This window comes from Pteropus vampyrus, unplaced genomic scaffold, assembly GCF_000151845.1.
Source record: "Pteropus vampyrus isolate Shadow unplaced genomic scaffold, Pvam_2.0 Scaffold91, whole genome shotgun sequence".
In the NCBI taxonomy this organism is placed as follows: Eukaryota; Metazoa; Chordata; class Mammalia; order Chiroptera; family Pteropodidae; genus Pteropus; species Pteropus vampyrus.
Window position 1 is genome coordinate 8,403,585 of NW_011888872.1, and position 24,930 is coordinate 8,428,514.

The 24,930-nt window shown below is 33.5% G+C and overlaps 1 protein-coding gene and 1 pseudogene across 16 annotated transcripts in view; both read left to right on the forward strand.

Annotated features, from left to right (window-relative positions):
• Nucleotides 1-24,930, forward strand: part of NRXN1 (neurexin 1) — a 1,047,547-nt gene that overhangs the window by 453,214 nt on the left and 569,403 nt on the right. For all 16 annotated transcript variants that reach the window (XM_023532814.1, XM_023532816.1, XM_023532823.1 and 13 more), the window contains one exon: nt 12,450-12,888. In XM_023532814.1, the coding sequence (XP_023388582.1) occupies nt 12,450-12,888 (439 nt within the window). The remainder of the gene's footprint in view (nt 1-12,449; nt 12,889-24,930) is intronic.
• Nucleotides 24,361-24,478, forward strand: LOC111742327 (annotated as a pseudogene).

The following is a 24,930-nucleotide window of genomic DNA, read 5'->3' on the forward strand; positions in this document are numbered from 1 at the left end:
TTTGTATAAGAAATTAAATTCTCTGATTGTTAGTATGGGGATAAAAATGCCTACTTTACCAGATTGTTATGAGAAATAAGAGAGTTTATGTAGTGTAGCTAAAAAAGCCTTGGGCACATAGATGGTGCTTGATGGTTGGCTATTTGTGCAATTATAATTCACATTAATATTATGTCAAGCAATATACCAGCTAATCAAGGGCATTTAGGAGAAAGTGAGTATAGGTGGCCAGTCTGCTGCGGAGTGGTGGTTCATTACTGAGCTGGGGTAGAAGCCAGCCAAGTGAACTGACCCAAAGAGAACATGGGTGCCCATTTAGCCACCTGAAAGGTCGTCAACTTCATATCGGATCAGCGTCTATGTGCCAATGAACCTAACAGTCTTAATTTCTGAATAAAGCAAGAAAATGGCACCAAACAGACAGGAACCCAGGGAGCCAGCCAGTCCTCTGGTTGCCCAAGAATGCTTTGCCTTCAGAAAAGCAGTAGAGAAAGAAGCTACTTTTAGGAGAAAAGAGAAAGAAAGGCTGACTCCAGAAATTGTTCTTATGGAGAGAGCAAGGGGCTGAGACGTGGGCTGTCAGAGTGCATTGAACTGAAGGAAGGAGCTGATGACGGAAATACCTGGGAAGAGATGACTGCAACGGGCCCTTATTCCATACAAGTCTGAATATTCTCATAGTAATAACAAGTAGGCTGGTGTTGTTCATCTTAAATTGCTGAAAATACATTCTCATCTTTATTTTCTCAAACTAGTGTTTAATTTTTTAAATCTCTAATCCCTTCCTCATTCTACAGTAGTACTGAGTTAAAATATATATTTTTTACTACTGAGTTAAAAAATATATTTTTATATCTATCTCTATCTCTATCTCTTTATCTATCTTTTAGTGGATTTGAGACTTTTTTCCTGGATTCCAGATAACATCGCAGGACACTTTCTTATTCTCGTCCTCAGAGAAAAAAATAATACCTGGTAATGCTTATGTCTAGGTACCTGGCCAAATCATTCAAAATTTAGCCATCTGGATATATAGTCTAGAATGCTTAACAATTGCTTTTGTAATTTGAAAATAATAATTATTAGTTATTTCTTAATTAAAATGAATAGACATTATATCTTTGAATCACTTATTAAAAGTACATTTAGACTGGTCTTCATAAAAAATATGAGAAATTACCATAACACTTTTGTTCCTTAGCAGCTCATTGAGTTTTCTAAGTAGTCGAGAAATTTAAGCGTACTGTCATCCTCCAAAGCAAGGAGTTCCATCCCCTTTTCTCTCCCGGAAATATAGAGCATTTCTTTTCCCTATCTGTTCATGGGCTACCTGAGATATCTGGATCCAGCTTTCATTTCATCCAGCACATGAAAGTCAGTTTTCCTTGGATTGTGTGAGTTCAGTCTTTACACTTTTTTATTTTAGTGATTTTTTCCTTGGCAAAGGCCCTGTTCCTGCCTGGGAGCTGATTGAGCTTCTGTAGAGCCAATATGTTTCTCAGTTCTCCAATTTAAATGCTGCCAAGAATTTCCTAACGTGTGCCATGAGAAATTCAGCAGCACATGAAATCCCATTCATTAAGTAAACAGTTAACTAAGCAACCTTTGGCAAAAGGCACAACCTATCTGACATTTGAAGCACTCGGGACTTTCCAAAGGAAAATTAAAGAATGCATTAAAAAGAAATACTCCCATGCTTAGCAGTCATAGTTGAAAAGTAACAGTTCCCAGCCTAGAGTCTTTATACTTTTTAGGGTCCTTGAAATTAGAAATAAGGAATAGATTGTGTGTGCGTGTGTGTGTGTGTGTGTGTGTGTGTGTGTGTATACACTCCAATTTTCAACAAAAGAAAGGGTTGCATACTTACCCACTGTTAGTACAAGCTAAATAAAACAACTATTTGCAGCAGGCTATAATTCTATCAACTCGCTGTGATTATAGAGGGTGTCTCGTTTTGTCATTTAGATGCCTTCGATAAATATAAAATGATCAAACTAAGTATCCCTTAATAAACACTATTTGTTTAGTAAATGACATCTTTCAAAATGTAGAGTTAATGGAAGACAAGAAATAGAGTTATGAAATTTGGGAAATATTCACGTAAACATTATGATTTGAAGGAGATTAACTACTCAGAATGCTGCTTTAGTTTTTAGAGAAGTATTCACTTATTTACTTAAATGACAAGCACTTCCCTCTTAAACATTTAAGATCTTACAAATTTAAGGTCATAGAAAAAATAATAGTAAAGATAATGGATATTTACTCAATGCCCAAGACCAAGGACAGTACTGTATGTACTTAAATAATACTGCAAAATAAGTATTAATAATCTCATTTGATAAAGAGTGAAACTACTTCAGAGTTTAAGGAACTTTCCCAAGGCAGTGTAAGTAGTTAAGTAGCAAAGCTGGAATTCAAACCTAGGGCTGTTTGAATCTATGTCCATATCCATAGCTATAGCCATAACTATATTTATATCTATCTATCTATCTATCTATCTATACACACACACACATATATCATGCAGTGCATTGCCTTCATCAAATAATATTAAAATTACAGAAAAGATTTTTACACACAACTTCTCAGGAACAAGTTTACTTTGCAAAATCTTTTCATCTTGGTTGCTAAAAAGAACAGCACTGGCTGTTTTATGTGTCACCTTCTCTTGTTTCCTTTGAGGGTTTTCAGGTGGAGCTGTGATTGAGTGAGAAGAAAAGGCCAGGGCAAGAAAGGAGATTCATACAACTTGAGTATAGTTATCATAAATTAGACAACCAGCTCTTAAAATCTCAGGTCAAGGAGGCTAAATAGAGTCTTATAGTTTTTATTGCTGAAGAGAACTTAAATATCAGAAAAGAAGTCTCACAGAAAGAAAACCAAAAACTGTAGTCTCTTCCTGGCTCTGGAGACAGTCATTCAGATTCTGTCTTGTCCACTACTTAACTGTTTCCACACTTACTAGCTGTGTGTCTCCAGGCAAGTGTCCTGGCCTCTTGAAGAGAGAAGTGGAGTCAGAGGCCACTTTGCTTTCTCCTGCACTGAGAGGACTCTGTCCTGTCTTCCAAGTCTATTGGATGAACTGGCCACCCACTCCTGATATTTTACTGCAAGAAGCTCTCCCAGGGTCTTGTGATTACTGGACAAGAATTAGTATGCTAATTCACTTTTTTTTTTATTTCTGGCACTTTTTGTCTCTATAGTTGTATATCTGACCTCCAAGTAATAAATATAATTTTCTAAACGTGAGGCCAGATTCACTGATATATTAAAATCAAAATTATTATAATAATTTATAGACTATAACTTTACAAATAATTGTAACAGGAATGTAATTCTAAGCAAGATATAATTTCCTTTTGCCATTCAGAAGTCTCTTTAAGTGAGTCTGAATTAATAATTTGCCACCGGCTTTGGCTTGCTGCATTTAGCTTTGGAAAGCTAGATCAGAGCAACTTTGATAGTTCTATTATATATGTATTCATGCAGAAAACAAAAACCTTTTTCTGATACGATGTATAAACATTATTAGATAATTAATATAAATGGCTTGGTAGGAGGGGGCCTAACATATATTACAACATATTATAAAGCTATGATAATTGAATAAAGTAGAACTGGCTTAAGGAAAAAAAAACATTAATAAAACAATGCTCAGGAACAGAATCTTGTATATGTAAATATTTAGCATGTGGTTGCTCTTACAAGTCAGTAGAAAAAAATGAATTATTTAAAAATTGTGCTGGCTAAAATAAGTAACTATTTGAGCAAAGAGACTCAGTTTGGATTTTCCCCTTGAAAGATAAGATGAATATTTTCAAAAATATTAAAAAGTTGTACACACAAACACATAAAATTAAATAATAAATATTTTACATGTTAATATGTTTTTGAAATCTCTCTTGCAGGAGGACTTGCTAAGCCAAAAAGTGATGAACATGATCAAAAAGTGATTGTAGAGTCAGATGTTAAAACTTTGGCTGATCCAAGCAACATACACCATGTTATCTCAGATCAATGGGGAAAGGACAGTCTATATAGTAAATAGTACATCTTCATGCATATATGTGAACATACATATACTAAGTGGTATATTGTCTACGAATGACTACCCTCTTAGAAAAATGTAAAATTAGATTATGAGGGAGCTTCACTGAGCTCTTGAGGCTGGGTCGCAAAAGGAGCATACACTGGTTAATCTAGACATAACATTTGGTTCTACTATTTTGTCATTATCAGTTTGAAGATATCATTCTTGGTTCATGGGAAAATATGTTCCCTTAAAAATAATAATAGTGGCTACTTTTATTCACTGAGACTGGCACAGAATTAAAAAAATTTTGGATAAAGCAAACATGCGTTGTCCTTACTAGCAGCATCTGCCTGCTTAGAATAGAAGCTTTAAACCCTAATTTATGGGGTGTTAACATTCTGCAAGATCATGAAAAACTGATGCTGAAAATATCTACGTCACTTAGTTGCAAAATAACAGTAAACATTACAAGATTATTGTTTCTAGTTAACTTTAATGTCTTTCTAAATGCTATTAGTGGGGGAAATCAGTTTAAGAATTTTTACCCTCAGGACTTTTATTTTTATATTTGAGCATCAGCTTATTATAAAGCTAAGAGAATTTTAAAGTTAAAATTGCCTTTAAATTAGTTACAGTTCCCTTTCTGCCATGTTACTAAAAAGAGAGCTACTCTTCATTTGTAATTGCTCAACAGCCTCTCATAATATTGCACCTATGGTAGAAATGGTTCATTGTTCTATTTATTTATTTTAATAAAGCTGAAGGAGCACTAAACCCTGAAGTCTCAATACTTGTTTCAGTATCAGAACTTAGTGTTAACTGGGACAGTCTCTTAGCTTATCTGAGCTTCTTTCTTCATCTGAAAATAAGATGATTGATCTAGTTTTCAGGTTTAAAAAAAAAAAAAATCGACATCTCAAATCTCACATTTACTGACAATAGTGGTTCATTTTTACATTATTCTTTTCCAGAATCATTACTGGATACCCAATCTTTAATGGGAGAAAAATAGACATTTCTATTTAATGGAACTCAAGTTTTTTTTTTTTTTTGCCACAACCCATTTGCCAGTGAAAGCGCGTTAAATAGAGCTGTTAACCCAGGGACAATCTAGTCTTTTACCTCCCACACTAACTTGTACAGATGGTGTCCAGTGTTGTCTAAATAACTTGAGGCAGTTCGCTGATGGTGGAATGAGGAAAGGATAAAGCAAGAGGGTTTTTCTTTTCTTTCTTTTTATGAATAGAATATATTTAATCATATTTAACTGGAATTAAGCAAGAAGATTTATTTCTCTACATAGCTTAGACAAAATTGTGTTGGTTTTTCTTTCTAAACTTCAACAATTTTTTACTTAATTTAAATGAGTTTCATGCCTTTTTTGAGAAATTATGTTATTATAGTCTTTTTTACATTACATAATTATTATTATTGTTTTGTATGGGGAAAGTTTTAATTTAGGTGAAAATTTTATCTGCACATAATCTGTAAATAGGATTAGATTATGGGAGGGGGTGAAATCACCAACTCCCGTCCCCCTCAATAAAAAAACCCTCTTATCTTTTAAAATACCCTATGTCACTCTCCTTAAAACACATTTTCTCAGTGTTAAGTATTGTTTTTAAAGAGGTACTGGGTTGCATTGTACAGGGCTTATATATTTCCTACATTTTCCTTCCTATCTGCTACCCCTTCATCAACCCACTTCAAATGTATAAGTTCTTGCAACTGGATGCACATCTGCCTTAAGTGGACATATTCAGATTATAGATGAAAATGCCTATGGAATGACATTCTCAGAAAAACTAAAATCCCATTAGTCCTTTGGTCAGTTAAGCTCAACAAACATTTTTTTTTAATTGGTTTTTTTTTTTTTACCATTTTATTATAAGCAGGTTCTGTGTTAGGCTTTTAGCGTAAGTAAGTGAATTCCTTAAGAAAGTTGATCTTGAGTAGAAGATCAGACAATAATGAAAGCAATGACTTAAAAAAGTGACCATTTTGCCTCTGTTTTTATATTTATCTCTTAATGGTGCCAGGAACATTGAGGGAAATCTGCTTAATTTTCTAACTTTTTTAAATCATAAAATAATGTGTTTCCCACCCCCCCCCCCCCTCCTCCGCCCCCCGCCGCCGGCTATAGCCATTCTTTTAAGTCTGCCAAGCCTATAAGTGCTAAAATTTGTTTTAAGCCAAGACATTTTTGGTTCCAAATGTATAAGACCATCTGTGTGTCTCAACCAAGAACTCTCTAATTTAATACATGTGTTTATTTTTTTCTGGGCATAATGATAGCAGGTTTGACATATTACTTATGAATACATTTACATTGGGTACTTTCTAAACTTTATGTACGTTTATGTGTGTCCACATATAGTTTACACATTACCAATATATATGCCAATACAAATATTCAAGAGAAATTAAACCGGTTTATTTTTAGTGGACCATGTTCTTCTATTGGATTGGATGCATGCACAGAAGAGTAATTAAAATTGCATTTTCTTCAGTACCTTTCCTAACAAGTACTTCTCTGTTTAAATTGAAAGTGTGGGGATTGAAAAATAATTTCAAAGTAATAAATAAGTTAATATTGAGGATAAAAGTTGTAATACATTTTATTTCCTTTATTGAGTTGGCCCTTATCTAGGTCATGGCAAAACAGATGTAATTTACTCCCTACTTGTTGGGGTGGCCCTTGTACTGTTCACTTATGGACTAACTCTTAGTTGTATTTTGAAATAAGCACATTGCTAAAAATAGATGTTTCATGAGCATATCACAGATAGAAAATAATTAAATTTTGGAGTTTAAAATATTCTCACTTTTTCTTAATAAACTATTAATTGTGTTTAAAACAAACAAACAAAAAACTAAAATGACATTCCCTTTAGATAATTCTTAAACCTTATGGACCTTTAGAATATAGAATATATGTGTGTGTGTGTGTGTGTATGTGTCTGTCTGTCTGTCTGTCTGTCTGTCTGTGTCTGTGTGTCTGTGGGTGTGTTATATCATAAATGCCATACCTGTTGAAAAACTACATTATAGTCCTGCAAACAGAGAAATAGGCCCCTCTGCTTAAACTGAACTTGAGAAGAGACATTTTAATCAAGAGGCACATGAAAAATTCCTCTGCTCAATTATCATATTTGATTCTCTTAGATATATTTTAATGAGGACAATGGAAAGAAAATACTAGCTTTTGAAATAATCCATATAACTTATAAGAATGCATGGTGGCAAATAGCTGTTTGTGAATCTCCTACTTAGCAACTGCTGTCAAAAACTAAGTGAATTTCCCTGCTGAGATACTAAGACAAAGTTTAAAGTTAACATATTAGATATTCAGACAGTGTATTAGACATTGTCCTGGTGCAAGACATTCAATGAGCTCTGTGTCTCCACATATTTATTGATAAAATAGGATAATGTTATCTATTTCCTAGGATGCTTGTGAAGAGTAAACACATAATACATATAAATCATTTGTAATGAAGACTGACAGAAAGTAAACATTCCATAAATCTGAACCTATTCTTGTTATTGTGGTTCTAGTGATAGTTTTGTTATTGAATGCCACAGAACCCTCTCATGAGAGAAAGTAAAACTCCCAAGATTACTAGCTTCCTATGTATATTCTCTGGCTAAGAAACCCCAGCTACAGTGAAAGCCTGCAGTGTACTTCAAACTACAATATAAATATCAGAATATGAAAAGAGGCCCCAATCTGCTTTGAACTCTTTGATCCTGCTGCTCTATTAAAACATTGACCAGTAATCTACTATTTGCCATGTTAGGTGTTATACTTGTTACAGTGTTTGTATTTTACAACTCCATTTACTCACTGTAGAGAAAATAGTTATTCATAATAATAACAACAACATGTATAAGAGTAGCTACTGTTTACTTGAGCACTTACTCTGTTCTTGGCCTTGAACTTAGCACCTTAATTGAAATGTAATTTATTTTTTACAACAACCTTAATGTGGTAGATATTATTACCTCATTTTACAGATAAAACCAAGCCTTTGTGGGGTTGAAAGACTTGCATGAAGTCACAGAATTGCAAGTAGATGAGTTGAAATTCTCTGAAATCTGAATTGAAAACCAGGTTCTTAGGCCTCACTTGTTATTTTCCCAAGAGTGGAAGAGAAAACCAAGACTCAGATTAAAATGAGTCATTCATATTCTCTCAGGGAGGGTCATAATAGAGTCTAGATCTCTGCTTACATCTTTGTCTCTAACATCAATGCTCATTTTACCACCCTGCACACTCTTAGAGTTAAGGTGTGAAAAGCTTTGATCAATTCATGCTAATTAATTTAATTCAAGAACCTCATTAAAAGTTCTAAATGACAACACATAGCAACAAAATAGTCGTTAGTAAGTGGCAAATGTTTTCCTACTGATCTACATTTTTCAAATACTTTCAGTTCCTATGGAAAGAGCTTTATCTATCAGCTACCAGTTCTTCAATACCATCTGTACAAACTTTGGATAGATATAATACTTGAGGCATATCTGTGTACCTAAAGATGTAGTGGACATTCTGTTTACTAATGGATTAGTGTTTTGATATATCTCACAATAGGGAACAATATCCTGGCATCAAAACCACAAAACGAAAAAGCCAGAAAAAGGGAACAATTTGGCATCTTTTACCTCTGCCTCAAATCACATATTTTAAGGGGGTAGGGATGAAGCTCAAGGATTGATGGGTTTGACTTGCCTTTCCTTTTTAGAAATCTGTTTTATAAATTAAGAAACTAAGTCAGAAAGATTAGGTAATTTGACTTAGGTAATAGCTTTGTGATTAAACTAAGTCCATATCCAGACTATCAAACTTCTCTTCTCTAGCCTGTTTATTTCCCCTGCCTTTTCAGGAGTATTATCAAAACCAAATAAAATACTCAGTGACTGTCTACTTTAAATTTCAAGCCTAAAAACACAAACGTATTACTTCTATTCTTCCATATTTAAGTGTGAGGAACATTTCTAACGGATGTTGTAGTAAAGGAAAAATATAATCAATGTGTGGAAATTATATGGAAGCTAAAACAAAACAAAACAAACAAACAAAACCTTAACACAGCAAATAATAAATGACAGAAGAACTTAAGGCTTCTTTTATGTTAATATCTTTTGTGACTTATAATACAAACTCATGAAGCAAGGAAAAGAAACTGAACATTTTGAATTACTCTTCAAAAAAAACATTTTCAAAAGAAATCCTGATTCTACAGCAGATCTAAATTAGTGTGCGATAATATCATCCATTGTTAAGATGATGGAATACATATAGATTTGTTGAAAGTTTAAACTATTATAACTTTTGATATAAATAAGAAAAAATATATATATGAATGATTCTAAATGATTGAGAAGCATCAGAAAGAGGGAAAAAAGCTTACAAGTGAATTTTTAGATTTGCAGTGCTTAATGGCTGCTCTGTGTTATTATAATTGAACTATATTCAGGTCATTTTTAAGATAAATCTAACTTTAAAAAAGTAGGATGGTTATGAAATCTGGGTCAGATGAAGCAATAATGTAGAGCTGAGAGCTATCAGCCTGCCTATCCAAAATTGCTTTTCTGTCTTCCAGAGTTACCTTTCAAAGAATATAAAATGAGAAGGAAAAAAAATACATGTGCTTCTCCTCAAGATAGTTCTTCTAGGAAAATGATCTACCTCTGGAGAATTTTAATTCAGGTGTTTTTCACTCTAAAAGTAATTTACACCCGACAAAATGAGTTTGAAGGTGAAGTTTTCTAATACATAGGCCAGCTTGCCATTTATAACTGAACACACATAAAAGTTTCTACATTTTCCTAGATAAATAGGCTAAAATAGTAGCTAGGTTATGAGATTGGTTCACAATACATATTCCATTATATTTTAACTATATTTATAAATGTTATTGATAATAGTGTACAATCTGGGGACAAAGTTTTAAAAAAGCGAAAGAAGAATTTTATTAAACTCTCAGCAAATATTTATTGTCTACTCAGTGCTTGGCACTGATCTTGGTGCTAGGCTACAGTGAGAAAGGTCACTGCCTGCATAAACCTTAGAATCTGGTGAAGATTAATTTTCTTTCTTTGAGCGGTGCATGGCTAACCCTAAGTAATAAGATCGAGGTAATTCCTACTTTTCATTTCCATTTTCCTGAACCTTCCTATCACCAGGGCACCCATTCACTCATGAAATTGTAATCTCATTGAAATCTCCACCTAGATTTGCCCTAACCCCACATTCTTCAACATTTTTGGTAGCTGATGTGGGACTCAAATGGCAATATATACCCACTTGCTCATGTCAGAAACACCCAATTGAATTTCTGTGGTTCTATTGCACAGGCAATGTGTTAGCATCGATCAGAGTTATCATCTGCACTGTTTGGGTCAGGAAATAACTCATTCCAGATCAATATCTATATCAAAATAGTCTCCAAATATTAAAATATAAATCACCAAGAAAATGAAAAAAAAATGGAGTAGATTGAAAATCACGGTGAGAGGTTATAAAACTTGGAAATCATCCATGGAAAGCATTTTCTCCACTTCTAAAGTTCCCCAAAGAAAGGCAATTCTAAATCAACTTTCCAAGGCTTAATAGCTGTTTCTTTTTTTAAAGAAAGTATACTTAAGATTTAATCTGATTCCTTTTTGTTATTGCTTAAGTTCATTTTCTCTTCTTTTGTTGTCAGTAGATGCTTATTAAACCATTACACATATCTGTTAAAAGAATAAGGAATATGGTATTATTTCATAATCCTTCAAGATAAATGTAAACTGAAACTATGACAAACATTGGAAAGATGTGACTATTTGGCACAAATCAAGTATAAAATACCAGTTATTGTGCTTAATTTCTAAATGTTTCCTTATAATGGCTTAATTTAGAACTAATATCTCTGGGTCTACTTGGTAAAGAGATGATCATATTTATTATTATGCTGTTTGATGTAGTTGATAATCTTACAATGTGCCTGGCATTGGATTGATTACCATTATGTAGATTTTTCTCAATTACATGAATTTTCTTCTTTAATTGTTATTACTATCCTGTGAGGTGTTATCTCCCTATAAGGGAGAAAAAAAAGGCTTAGAGAGCACACAGTCAGGTAACGCTGGAACTGGAATTTGCACTATGGAGTTCAATACCAGAGCATGCATTCTTAGTCATTCTGAAAAATAAAATATCCATTAACAAATTATATCAGGAAACTCATCAGCCAACTCACTCTTGGCTCAGTTGGCCTTGGGTTTGGAAGAATTAACTGCTGTGTTGATCTGGTTAATTTTATAGCACTAATCAGACACTTAAGTTGTCTTATTTTTTTCTTACATAAATATTTTATTACATATGGATAAATGAGTTTAGAACCAGACATTTGGCAGCTGTGAAATTTTGAATGCCTTCTAAAAAGAATTAGATATTCTTAAGTCTTTATGACATATTTTTTTGGAAATATGACTATCTAATGGTATGCATTTTGTAGAAAAAGTATGCATCTCTATCCTTATGTCGAAATAGCTACAAATTTTTTAAAGCATTGTGATAGCAGATGCATGATATTATGAGCCCTGCCAGTGGATTTGCCCATTGTGATATTTAAGTCCAAAAAAGCCCTCAGATTATCAAACAACCATCAGAACCACCCACCATTTTAGATGAAGTGCCTTGCAAAATGAGAATACAAGACAAACTTTGCTCCACATCTGCATATGTTAAAAGTGAAATGGAACGCCAGCGATACAGGTCGAATGGATTTAGAGTAAACACCATGTTCCAGAGTTATGTAACATTCAAACAGTTATTAATGTGGAGCAGGGCAAGAGAGAGCTTCTGCATCTTAGTTGTATTTTATAATTTTTCTGAGAAAATTTGGATGTTCTCTCCCTCAATTTGTGATTATCTTACAAATAACATATATCTTACAATGGATATATAGACCATAAAAGAAATTCTGTATTTTAAAGGACTGTTATACAAAAATATCTAATTTCAAATACTTTAATGATAAAACTGAAAAACCTCAGTACTTACATTTAATAAACAAAGTATGATAGCCAACAAAAGAAAACAAATGGCATTTGTAAATCCAAGTCTGCACGTGCTTGAAATAATAAAAGCTCCACACAGATTTATTTAAATTATTTGAGTTAACTACAGGCAGTTGTGTACATGTGTGTGCGCACACACGTTATTTGAATGACATTAGATTGGAAGTTACTATTCAATGAATTGATACTTTAATTTTCTTGGCTCAAAAAGCTATCTTATTAATCAAAAGGCACTAAACATTGTGTGCCTTTTCATTATCTACTTGCCAGTTACATGAGCTGATGACAATTTCTAAATATTAAGATATGGGTCTAGTTTTTCACTGCTATACTCTGCCTACAGGTTGTATATAAAAATAATGATGTAAGGCTGGAATTATCTCGACTTGCCAAGCAAGGAGACCCTAAGATGAAGATCCATGGAGTAGTAGCATTTAAATGTGAGAATGTTGCAACTTTGGACCCAATCACCTTTGAAACCCCAGAGTCTTTCATCTCTTTGCCTAAATGGAATGCAAAGAAAACAGGCTCCATATCATTTGACTTCCGCACAACAGAGCCAAATGGCCTCATTTTATTTAGCCATGGCAAGCCACGACACCAAAAAGATGCCAAGCACCCACAGATGATAAAGGTTGACTTTTTTGCTATTGAGATGCTGGATGGTCACCTCTACCTCCTCCTGGACATGGGATCAGGTACAATAAAAATCAAAGCCCTGCAGAAGAAGGTGAATGATGGAGAATGGTATCATGTGGACTTCCAGAGAGACGGACGGTCAGGTAATTTATCGTTTTTCTATGCTGTTTACTTGCTGGAATACCCTATATGTTTCTTTTCATGCCTAAAGAATTAAAACCAATACATAGAAAATATTTTCTGCATTTCTATCTTTAGGGTAAAGGAAATTGTCTGTTACTATTTCTGTGTCATATCATATAAAAATCAGAAGGAACTAATTAATCATCTTAGTTGGGCATCAAACTCCAAATGCTCAAATGGCTACTTAAATGAATATTTATTGAATCATCAAGTGCCAAATCTTGCAAGAAATTTTATCTTGAATTTACAAATGATAAAATTCAAGGTTCTGATATTACCAATTACCTCATATCAATGGATGTTTGGAGGTGCCTGAAATGTCAAATATAAAACATGAAAAAAGTTAACGACCCACACATAAAATTTTTAGTTTAGTATAGCACACTTTTTATTAAGGTGAATGTAGGGTATCAAAAACACTTTAATCAATACAGTAGGATTTCAAGGACACTGACAAAACTCTGCTGCCTTTTAAATAGCTTCCCTTTCTGAGAAGGTGTTTGGAATCCCACAAATAGGGATTCATTCCTCTGGTTTCTTTTTGCTGCATCTTTTTTTCCTGGAGATGTGTGTGTTGTGGGGAAAGGTCAGGACTTATAGGGAAGGCCTGAAGAAATTACATTTATTTACTATGAAATTTTTGAGTAGATTATGGGGCTTAGGAAGACGAATAGCATTAGGTTTGGGTTGGGGCAAAAATCGTCTAGGCAGAGGAAACAGGGTTTGTGGAAGAGGGGAGGGAGGAAGAGAGAAAGAGAGAGAAACAATTTGTTTTAGGTATACAATTATATGTTATTTATTTTACTTTCATCGCTCTGTGCTCCTATGCTCTGATTGTCTCTCTCACTTACAAATCAAATCATGTTCTTATAATGAAAGACAACTGAATTTAGTCCTAGCTACTCTGCTCCTCTCCCTCCCATAAATCTCTCATTTGCATAGATATTATACCATCCACTCTGGATTTTCCAATAAATAGCAGTGGAAGCTTTGCCACGGCATTTTTCATGGGCCTGAAATTTTTTCCTGTATAAAACATATTGGTAAAGACACAGCGTTCACTGGATCCCAGACCCAGTAAAGGGGTATCAGCAGTGATGGGACCTAGGATTCTATATTTTTGCACACCTTTCCAGGAGACTTGATAATCAGCCAAATTTGGGAACCACAGACCAGATGACACTTAGTACTTCTTTCAGATCCAACAATCTGTGATTACTATTCTATTTGAGAAGGGCCATGCTGAAGTCCTGAGGCTGAACTCTCCTTTTCACACCCTTCTTTCCTAGACTTTCTTGGTACTCTTTTACTCCTGGTTTCTCTGAAACAAAACAGTTTCCTATTTCACTATTATTCATGCTTTGTCTTCCTGTTTATCAGTCAAGAAAATTATATTCACCTTATTAAAAGAATATGTTTTTTTCCTCAGGAAAAACAAATGGAATCTATGAAAATTAGGGAGCAGGGAGAGAGGGATGAAAATTGAAAGGTCAGAACTCATTGCTCTGATCTCCAGGTATCTCAGAGACTGTTTCTGATTCCTCACTCTCTGGAAACTCGGTCTTTCTACATTCTTTCATTTCCCCAAAGAAGTACACAAGGACAATTCGTTACCATTATGTACAATCTGTACCATGTTATCATTTTCCTCTGATGTCTTAGATAATTGAGAGTAGACTGTATTTTTTCGTTGTTGTTGTTGCCTGCTGTACCATACTGATTTTATTAGGAACTGGATTCCTCTTTGATTTTCTGATTTAAGCTGAGAAGAATACATTGATGGGAATACAGATATTTAGCAACAGATTGCTGCCCTTCGACTCCAATAGAATAAAAAAAAAAAGAAAAGAAAACCACCCATTAGATATTTGATAATGATGATTTATACCTGGATATTTATTGTCTTTTTTAAATTTAGTTTTAAATTATAGTTGTTATACATTATTTTATTAATTTCAAGAGTACAACATAGTGATCCAACATTTGCGTACCTTACAAAGTGATCACCACAATAAGTCTAGTACCCATCTGACTCTCTAGTCTTAAATGGTGATGCAATCTAATTAGTTTCTCCAAGTTCTTTGGATGACCTATTACAATAAGGATTAAATAAATACCTTAATCCTCAAAGAGAATAAAATCTACTATTTCTGTGTAAGCTCTTTAATTCATTAAAATTACCAATAGTTTATTAACTGTCCCTCAATGGGAAAAGCAAAGAATATCTAATTTACAGAGTTCAATGCTAGATGAGAAGAAGAATGAAATGCCTTAAGAAAATGTTAAGAAAACAAATAAAACATGTGATTTTTGTTGGAATCCAGTGGAAATATTAAGTTAGTATGCTTGGTAGTGTTTTGATGGTAAAGTACTTTTATATGATTACAATTTCAGATTACCGAATTAGAGCCAACAATATAAAAACCAAAGCTTACTCCCTAAACCAAGTTCTGTCCTTTACTAAACTGAAAAAAAAAATTAAAAAAAAAAAAAAAGAGAGTTCATATTATATTGGTCAAGCTCAAGGGAGTTTAATGTAATTTTAATAACTGCAGCAGTTAATATTTTATATATAGTATTTTAATTAAGTTCTATATTTGCACACTACATTGGTTTGGTATAAAGCAGCCTTTTAAAGATTGAATGAAAAGCTATACTAGCTTTCATTTTATTTAAAGGATGTTTTTGAGTTACGCTGGTGAAATACTAAGGTTTATAGCTCAGTTAAAACTAAGAAACATAGATTTTAAGAAATAATTCATTTACTCTTTTTTCACATCATCTGTATTCAAAGGCTATATGAAAATTACTCTTCATATAATATAGGGGAATGATACTGCTCTGAAAGAAGGGCAATGTTGGTTGCTTTCTTACTCATGGATAAAGAAGTTAAAATCTATTGAATCTCCTGGGATACTCTTTAGCCGATTGATATTTTAAAACATTTAATGAGCCATATTTTTTTCTGTTATTAAAGTAGAGAGAACCCAGGCCTAAGAGTTATTCTTTCTGCTATTGACCATAGTGAAGTAAGTAGGAATAAGACCCATGACTATTAGTCTGATGTTAATGGTTATGTTGGCTGGAGATAGGGTTAAAACTGTATTTGATGGACAGACTGATTTTTAATATTACTCAAACAGTTTATAATGGAAACCCATATATGAGAGGCAGTTTTTTTTTTTTTAATTGTGTTTAGAACCACAAGTCCCAGTACTTGTGCAATAGCAGTTGCTCAATAAATATTTGTCATAAGAAAAAATAAAAAATAAAAGCATGTGAATGGCTCAGCACCAACCCGCCCCTAATATTCTAAAAACAATAGCACCATTCTTACATTTGAAGAGTAATAGCACTCTTTCAATTGTACCTGCAAATTTTTTAAGGAATTGCATTACCTTCAGAAAGCAGTTTACGCAATATAGGATAACAGGTGCGCTGACCTTCTTTTAAAAATACAGTGCCATTCTCCAAGTCCAGATGTCTGGGGAAAAAATGCAGTAAGTTAAAACAGTTATTAGGGAACGGTGGTAAGCTTGGTACAAAAATGACGAGCTTTTATAACAAGACTGCTCTTCTGGCTTGTTCATGAGATTCCTGTGTTATTTAGCAACCACGTACATAGAAGGGAAATTAATCATGAAGAAAGGTGTTCCTTTCTGAGGACTGGGTTATACAGCCACAGTAAGCAGGCTAGGGGCAAGGAAGATGGTTACAAGGATGTCCATATTTCTGATGATTTGCCCTTCAGTCTTTGTTCACTAAAAGGTGGGCACATGAGTCCCTTGTTTGATGAGAAGTAGAATCTTTATCTGAATACTTTTCTAGAACTTCATTTTCAGTACAATTAATTGTATTGGGTTATATGTCCCTTCATCTATTCTGTGATGCACAAAAGAGAGAGGCCCTTTAAATCCTACACTTGACTAATACTGTTTGGCCACAGCTCTTCTCTTTGTACAGTGTAGCTTCTTTCATCATCTGTTTAGTCTATGACCAGTGATATGGGAGGCAGAGTGGGTTGAGCCATGAATGGCGTTTTCAGATCCTGCACTAAACTGACAAAGGGTAACCTTGCAAAGTGCAGGCATGATTTTGTGGATCAGAGTATTTGACCTGAGTGCTACAGAATATGCATGTCCGCCATGAACAGCTTAGCTACTTACCAGAGCAAACCCCCTAAGTTGCTCAGTTAATAAATGTGATTGAAGAGGCTCGTTACTATGCAAAGACTGCAGGGCTTGTATTTCTTTACCAGCCGCTCCTCCCTTTCCAGGGTTACCCCTTCACTCTCTCTTGCTCCCAAACTCAACACCAATCAGTTGCCCAGGTATTTAGCTAAAGTGTGAATTGTGTTAAAATTAGGATGAGGTTAATGACTGTCTTCTTGGGGCATGAATGTTGTTTAAACTTGTGTTAAGCTCTTTGGCTCAGTCAAGGGTATCCTCTCAAGTATTTTTATAACAAACTGCCAGTCATTTTTTTTTTCTTTGCAAACCCTCATTCATTACACATTGAAATCAAAGAGAAAACTCATTATTCTTGTCAAAATCGGCTTGTGTACAGCAGGGTACAGCAGATTGTATCAACAATTATTCATGGGTAAGCCTATATTTAACAGCTAAGGAGCCATCGAGATTTGACTTGAAGTCAAAGAGTTCTAGTTTAAGAACTAGAAATTACAGTGGGAAAGGCACACAGCTCTCTTCAGAGCACATAATTAGAAGTTTAGAGTAATCACTGTTTGATATGAACAGTACTTTCTAGCTATCTGTTACCAGCACTGATTTCTGTGTATGCCATTCACAAATCACCATGCTTAGACATTTCTACTTGAACAACATTAGACAATTTCTCTATTTAGATCTTGATTTGAACTTGCCCTCTGACTATAAACATTCCTCCTATGCCTCTACCTAGTTACCTGTTGCATATACTGAAATTATTTCAAGTACATTTATAATACTTTATTTCATATCCATGTCCATAAACCACTACTCCTCAATGGGAAGACTGAAATACTTTATCAGTAATTTATCGATTATTTGACTATTCTGATGACTAGCTGGATTCAATTTTACATACAATCGTTATATTAAATTTTATTAAATTCACACATATATTTAAGTTTTTATTCTGAACATATTTAAAAAGAAGAAAGGTTATCTATTATCTTCTTCCTGCTCAAAACATTTTCAATTTTGCACATTTTTTCTAGTCTTTGTTAACATGTACATGTATTTTATATAGTTGCAATTACAGTATAAACATAGTTGTTCAGGCTGTTTATTTACTATGATGTCTTTTTTTTTTTTGCTCAAAAATATCTAAATAACAACACTTATTCTCTGGGAATTATGAAAACAGCATCTGAGAATAAAAGCAGAGCTTTTCAGAGGCATCTTAACAAGGATCCCAGGCGTATAGAACTCAGCATATTAACTTGACTATAGAAAAGAAAGTCATAGAGGCAAGACATTGGCATTATCCCTCTAAGAATTGTTCAGGAGAGTTTACTATCTCACTCCCACCGTAGAGATAGAAAGCAGGTCATCTTAATTGATAGGATGATGTCAGACCATCCTAGGCTAATGTTACTACACATCGCTTTATCTCATATATTCTCCCTGTGTTAGAATCCATGTTCCCTACTCTTTTGATTAAGATTTATCTCTCATTGTAAATCTGATTGCAACTGAAGAATAAAATAGACCAGTTATACAGACATGAATATTCAGATTTCTGTAACAATTAAATTTCCCATCGTAAGTGAATAAACATTTGGATTATAAATTGAGGTCTTATATTGGCCAAGCTACAAAGGAAGCATTCTATATATTGTAATAGTTAATTTCTCATAGAGAATTAATTACTTGGAATTTTATACATTGGTCTTGTAGGCTTGGTAAATATTAGTCAAACCCTGAGAGATGGAACCTCGCTCTTTAAATCTACCAAATCCCCTTTCTGTGCCTACCAAGCTAAGGAGCAGACCCTGGGCTAGGGTGTCAGTTACATCCTTAGAAAATAGGCAGTTAGTTTTCTGACCACACCCAGACACACTGACCCTCTGTGTGGAGCGCTGAGTAGAAATCTGTGGAAATTCTGTAAAATAATATTTTAATTGCTATAAAATATGTCACTTCATTAATATTCACTTCATTAATATCCTTGCATATGATCATTTTTAAAATTCATATGTATATACATGTTGCTGTGTGTGTCTTTGTATATGTGCATGTGCTTAATACATGGAATGTATATAAGATATAAATATGTGCTATTGATAAAAATGTTCAAGCAATTCAAAAAGTACATAAATGAAAAGTGTTCATTTGCCACATACTTCCCTCACCAATTCACTTCCTCCTTCATAGGCAATCACTAAAATAATTTGGTATTGAAAAATTTCCCAGTATTTTTCTATGCATTAGTGTATTTATAAATGTATATATACATATAAAAGAAATGTAGAGCTTCTTTTTACATAAACAAGATCATTTTTCAATAGTCGGTGACTTGAAAAACCTACAGAGAACTTTTCCTGTGCCATTTTCTGTAGTGACATCATAAATCCCTTAATTTGAACATACCAATTCATATTAGTAAGATATCTATTGATGAGCATTTAAATTTTAACTTTAAAAAAAGTTCACCGTTTTAAACTCATTCATAAAGGATGTCTTCATATTATATCTTTGTGCATATTGATCAGAATTTCTGTAGCATATTCTGAGAAATGGAATTGCTGGGTTAATTGCATTTTTAATTTTGAAAGGTAATAACAGGTTATTTAACTAACAGATAGTTTGAGTTTATACTTTTATTTGTAGTATATGAGGTTCCCCTTTTCCTTCAATCTTGCCCCTCACTAGGTATTCTCAAATATTTTACATTTTGTTCCAAGATTTCTTTCTTCATATATTGGTTTGCTTTCTGAAATTTCTGGCTCATAGGTGAACCCAAGTGAGCAGAAAATGCATAGTAATGAACAGAAAACAATATTAAGAGTATTTTTTTTATTATTTTCAAATAAAGTTTATTTCAGTTCCTATTATAAACCTAATATGTGAGATTTTTTTTTTTTTTTTTAAAGACACAAAGGAAGAAAAGAAGGAAGGCAGGGAAGGAGGGAGGGAGAAGAAAGAACTATTCACTCATAATCTCACTACTCCAAAACTCCCATTGTTAATATTATGATTATTTTTTTAACTATTTATGTTATGAGAGTTGTATTTTTTCATTAATTATATTATATGAATGTTTTGTTCTGCTTTTATCACATATACCTTTTTACTGACTTTGAATTTGTTAATGGAGTATGAATTTGACAAGTATATTTGCAAGTTTGTGGGATCTGAGTTCCTTCTGCAATGAGAAGTGAGTCAGAATTATGGATAGATAAAAGCGATATTTAACTAAAAATTATTTTAAGCAGCAACTTAAAATTTTTTATTTAAAAAAAGAACCATAGTGAGTTTTCAGTAAATTCCTTTCTTTTGCATAAGAGCCACATCGAAGCCTAATGAATCTTTTATTTGGCTAAGCTTGCCAGCTAGTCAGTTGCAAAGCTAGAACATGAAAATTGGTTTCCTCTGGCCAGGCAAACGCATTCCCCATTACAACACACTATTTTCTACCATCTATTTTCCCGGTCATTTAAACTTTTGCAGTAATTTAAAACTTGAAGCCACATTAACTTATTTTAAATCTAACCTTCATTTCATGTTTCTTCTCACCCCATAAGCTAATCTTCTGGAAATGGAATAGCCAAAGAAAATTGGGTAAAAAAAAAAAACTAGTAAAAACTAACATATTATAAATACCAGACCAAATCATAAAATTGATTTCCATTTTTATGACTAGAACTGTTTTCAACAGTTTTTTTCCCCTTTTATGTATACTTCTACATATAGTATGAATTTGTTTATGCTTATAAATATTCCTAAATGAATATTATCTTGTCTGTCACCTTGATTTTATCTTTTGCATATATCATGAAAACAGCTATGTTTAAATGTTAATATAAAAAATATATTTGGCTTTTAGCTGAAATTTCATTTATTTTAAAGTAAAATAACACAGCAGGATGTTTTAGATTTTTAAATATTGAAGCAAGAAGCACTGATCAAAATAAGTTGCCAAACATGACTATGGTCTACAAATTTTAACAAATCAAATATAGTAATGTTTTTGTAAAATATTTGTCTAATTTACCAGAAACTTTAAATGTAATTTGTAGTTAGAAGTTCCAAAGAGAATGTATCAATATTTATAGTTCCTAGAAAAAGATAGAGGGATAAACCAATAATATACCAGAATTTTGTTTCCTCTTAAAAATTCACTTATATGTAGTCATACTTTAGCCTTTGGAAAACTCTCATTTTCTGTTGATACACACACACACACACACACACACACACACACACACAACTGTGGCAACTACTCAATTGTCTTTATCAATGAACAGGGTCTAAATATTCATATCATATTTTCTTGGCAACCACTGTCTTCATAACTCAATTGTAATAAAATAGGCATTTGGAAACCTTAATATCGAAATTTTGCTATGCCCATATGTATATGTTCAATGGGCTTAAATGAATTTAGTGATTCTGTGATGTGTCTTTTGCTTAGGTGAAAATGTTTTCTGATGAGTATCAGTAATAAAATCATTAAGGAATTTAGAGTTCAAATCCCTTATCAGAAATGTGAGTACTTCAGGTTCTTTGCACATGTATAGGCTGAAATATAAATATCTATTTGACTCAGTAATAAAATTGAATTATTAGTTTGGGTAAAGTTGTTACTCTGTGAATCCTCAAAATATAAAATAATTGTTTCCATTTCACTTAAATTAGTTCTACACTTTCTCTATTTTTTTTTTCTTTTTCTATGTCTTTTCAAAGATTTTCTTTTAAAATGTAAGTGCATATGGATTGACAAAGCATCTAGGGAAAATAGTAGTTGATTTTCAGTCATGATTGTTTCTTTCAATTATGTTTGTTTGCAGGATATTTTAATAAATATCTGACACATGCATATTCTCAATGTGACTCCTTACCTTGAATCCAAGGCTAAATTAAAGTTGTAGTTCCCCTTGGACTGTATTTGAATTGAAGGTTGGATTACGCTCCTTTTGCTTTTGTTCCCATCTTTCATTGCTACTTCTTCCCATGAGAACTCTAAAATTGTTTCTTAAAGGGGCAGTAAAGAGCTATAGAAAAAGCATCCTTATCCTTATGATAGTAACCTCTCAATAAGTGTTTTATGAACTGTGGGTTACAATCTGTTAATTGGTTCCAAAGTCAATCTGGTGGGTCCTGTCTAGCATTCGTATTAATAAAATTATTTAATAAGAACAAAATATCAGAGTACCTCAGAGGTAGTAGAGTTAAATATTTTTCTGTTAAACTGTGTGTGTGTATGTGTGTGCATGTGCACACACACGTACACACCCAATGGACTGTATATAAGCTATATGAAAATTGTGAATTAACTTTAGGTGTTGTAATCAGAAAATTCCAGTCTAATGACAAAGTTATAGTGAATATCCTCCTCTAGCCACAACAAGCACATCCATAAAAACATATCTGAACTTTCTGACAATACTTTGTTCAGAATAGGTATTAACATACCATAAATAAAAATCCAGAGACTTAGTCATTCCATTCTCACTGTCAGACATACTGTTCATGGGTGATTATCTGAAATATCTGGCGGCAGTTTTGTCTCTGAGAGTGTAGACACACTGAATATGGACACGGCTTGGTGTACTGAGCTATGGAACCATGGGGGTGGGGGATGAAGAGAGCGGTGGTTATGCAAGCCACTGGATTCCCTCCTCTCAGGAATCCTCCAAGCATCCTCTTAGTGTCAGACTCCGAACATCATGAATAAGGACAACACAGTTTTTCCAAGTGTTTTTCTTTCCCTCCCCTGAGCTGAATCAAGCTTGGTCCATGAATATGAAAAAGACATATGGAACAAGTTGCATATTTTTAAAAACATGTTCCCACTCTTTTAAAACTTCATTATTGTTCACTTGCTTTGTGTCTCTTAACAATTCTCTCTCAACATTACATAATCATTTCTAGGAGGCCTTCTTGAACTAACTGGAAAACTAACTAAAAGCACTCCTCTTGCTTTTATCTTATAAGCATAAGTCACTGTGTTCATTGCATACAACCCTTTGCTTTCCACACATAATATGTATTTTTTTTAATGTCTGCCTTTCCATTTGTCATTAACACTCGTTTCTTCTCATTATTTTCTAGCTGCCATTAGCTACTGCAGAAGAGAGAGATCATCTTTTAATTCACTTCTTAGGGCATTTTAGACAGTTAAAAAATGTATGTAATGAAATTCTATTTGGAAGAGAAAAGAACCACCATTCTCACTCAAAATTATCCATTTCATTTTCCCCAAATGATATTTTTCTAAGTAGGATTTTATGGTACTTGCATGTTGCTAAATGAGGTTTTTTGGTTTTGTTTTTGTTTTTTTTTCCTGGATAACAAATGTAAACAGTAAAAATGAGTACTTTGTTGTTTTCACTTTTTGCTTCCTTCTTCTGAAATCTCTGGTGTACCCCCCATCTTTAGAAGGCCAAAATAGCAATGGCTTTAAGTGATTCTCCCCTTGGAGCTTTTTTTCATTTCTTTCTCTGGGAATCTAAAGAGATAAATGTCTTCTTAATGACTTGGCTGCCTGCACAGTCTGTGTTAGCAGCTTCCATGCCCTTCTCCCTCACAGAACAAATCCCATTATGCTACCCGTATGGAGGAGTACCCCTTCTGCTGAGATTTGGACTGCATTGGACAAAGTACAAAGACTAGCACCATGTCCCTAGTTAGATGCACCTTTCGCATTCATCACTAGCATATTTTCACTTGGGGCAGGCCTTAGGTATTCTGTGAAACAATTAAAATGCATCTTCCTGCCCACCTGTATCTATACTGTACTTTCTCTGCCTGTCCCTACATCTGTACCGTCTTCAAGACTCTCTTGTGTGTTCGCCCCCTAAATCTTTGAGGCTATATGTCAGCGGCTGGCATGGCATCAGACATTTTCTAATCCACTTTCTTTCTTTAGACTCTTTCTATTCTGATTTATGGTCTTGACCTAAAATATAAATCTGGAATAATCTTGAAATGGGTCAGTGTAGTATCCTTTTCAGGTATTATATTTGAATTTTTATAAATACCTTTCTGAATATAAAATAATAGTGGAATTTTAAGTAATCTGATGGTATGAGATGGAAGTTTTGGTTTAAAAATTGCCTCTGTCTTTCATTTTTTTTTCTCCTTTTAATAGATTTTGCAAAAGTATTTTTCTGTGATTCTCAAACCAATGTGAATGGCTATTTTTCATCCTATGCTTAGAGCCACAGTTCTTATATATTTATAAACTAATAGAATTATTTTCCTCTTGTCTATGGCCATGCTACCCTGAACAAGCCCGATCCCATCTGATCTCAGAAGCTAAGCAGGGTCGAGCCTGGTAGTACTTGGATGGGAGACCACCTAGGAAGACCAGGTGCTGTAGGCTTATAAAATGAAAAAAATAAAGGATTGTAAGCTGACACGGCCCTTGCAATCTGCGAGATCAACCAAGGGTTGCCTCGCCTAAATAATTAAAAAAAAAAAAATTAGAAAAGAATTATTTTTCTCTTATATTTGGAGTAAGGGGGGAAAATGTCAATTTAGATAAGTAATTAGTTTGATTTAAAAAAATAAATGACCAATTTGACTTGGTCTCTGTGATTAATCATGATACACAGCATTTATGCAGTGCTTATGATAAACTAGATACTTCACTAGTATTGTTTTATTGAATACTTGGAACAACCATATGAGCTAGGTCATATTATTATGCCCATATTAGAAGTGAATAAACTGAGACCTTAGGAGTTAATCCATAGATTCATATGGCTAAGTGTACTTCAGTAGGATTTTGACACAAATGATCTTCGAACTATTGTGTTTAATAAAAGCAATCAC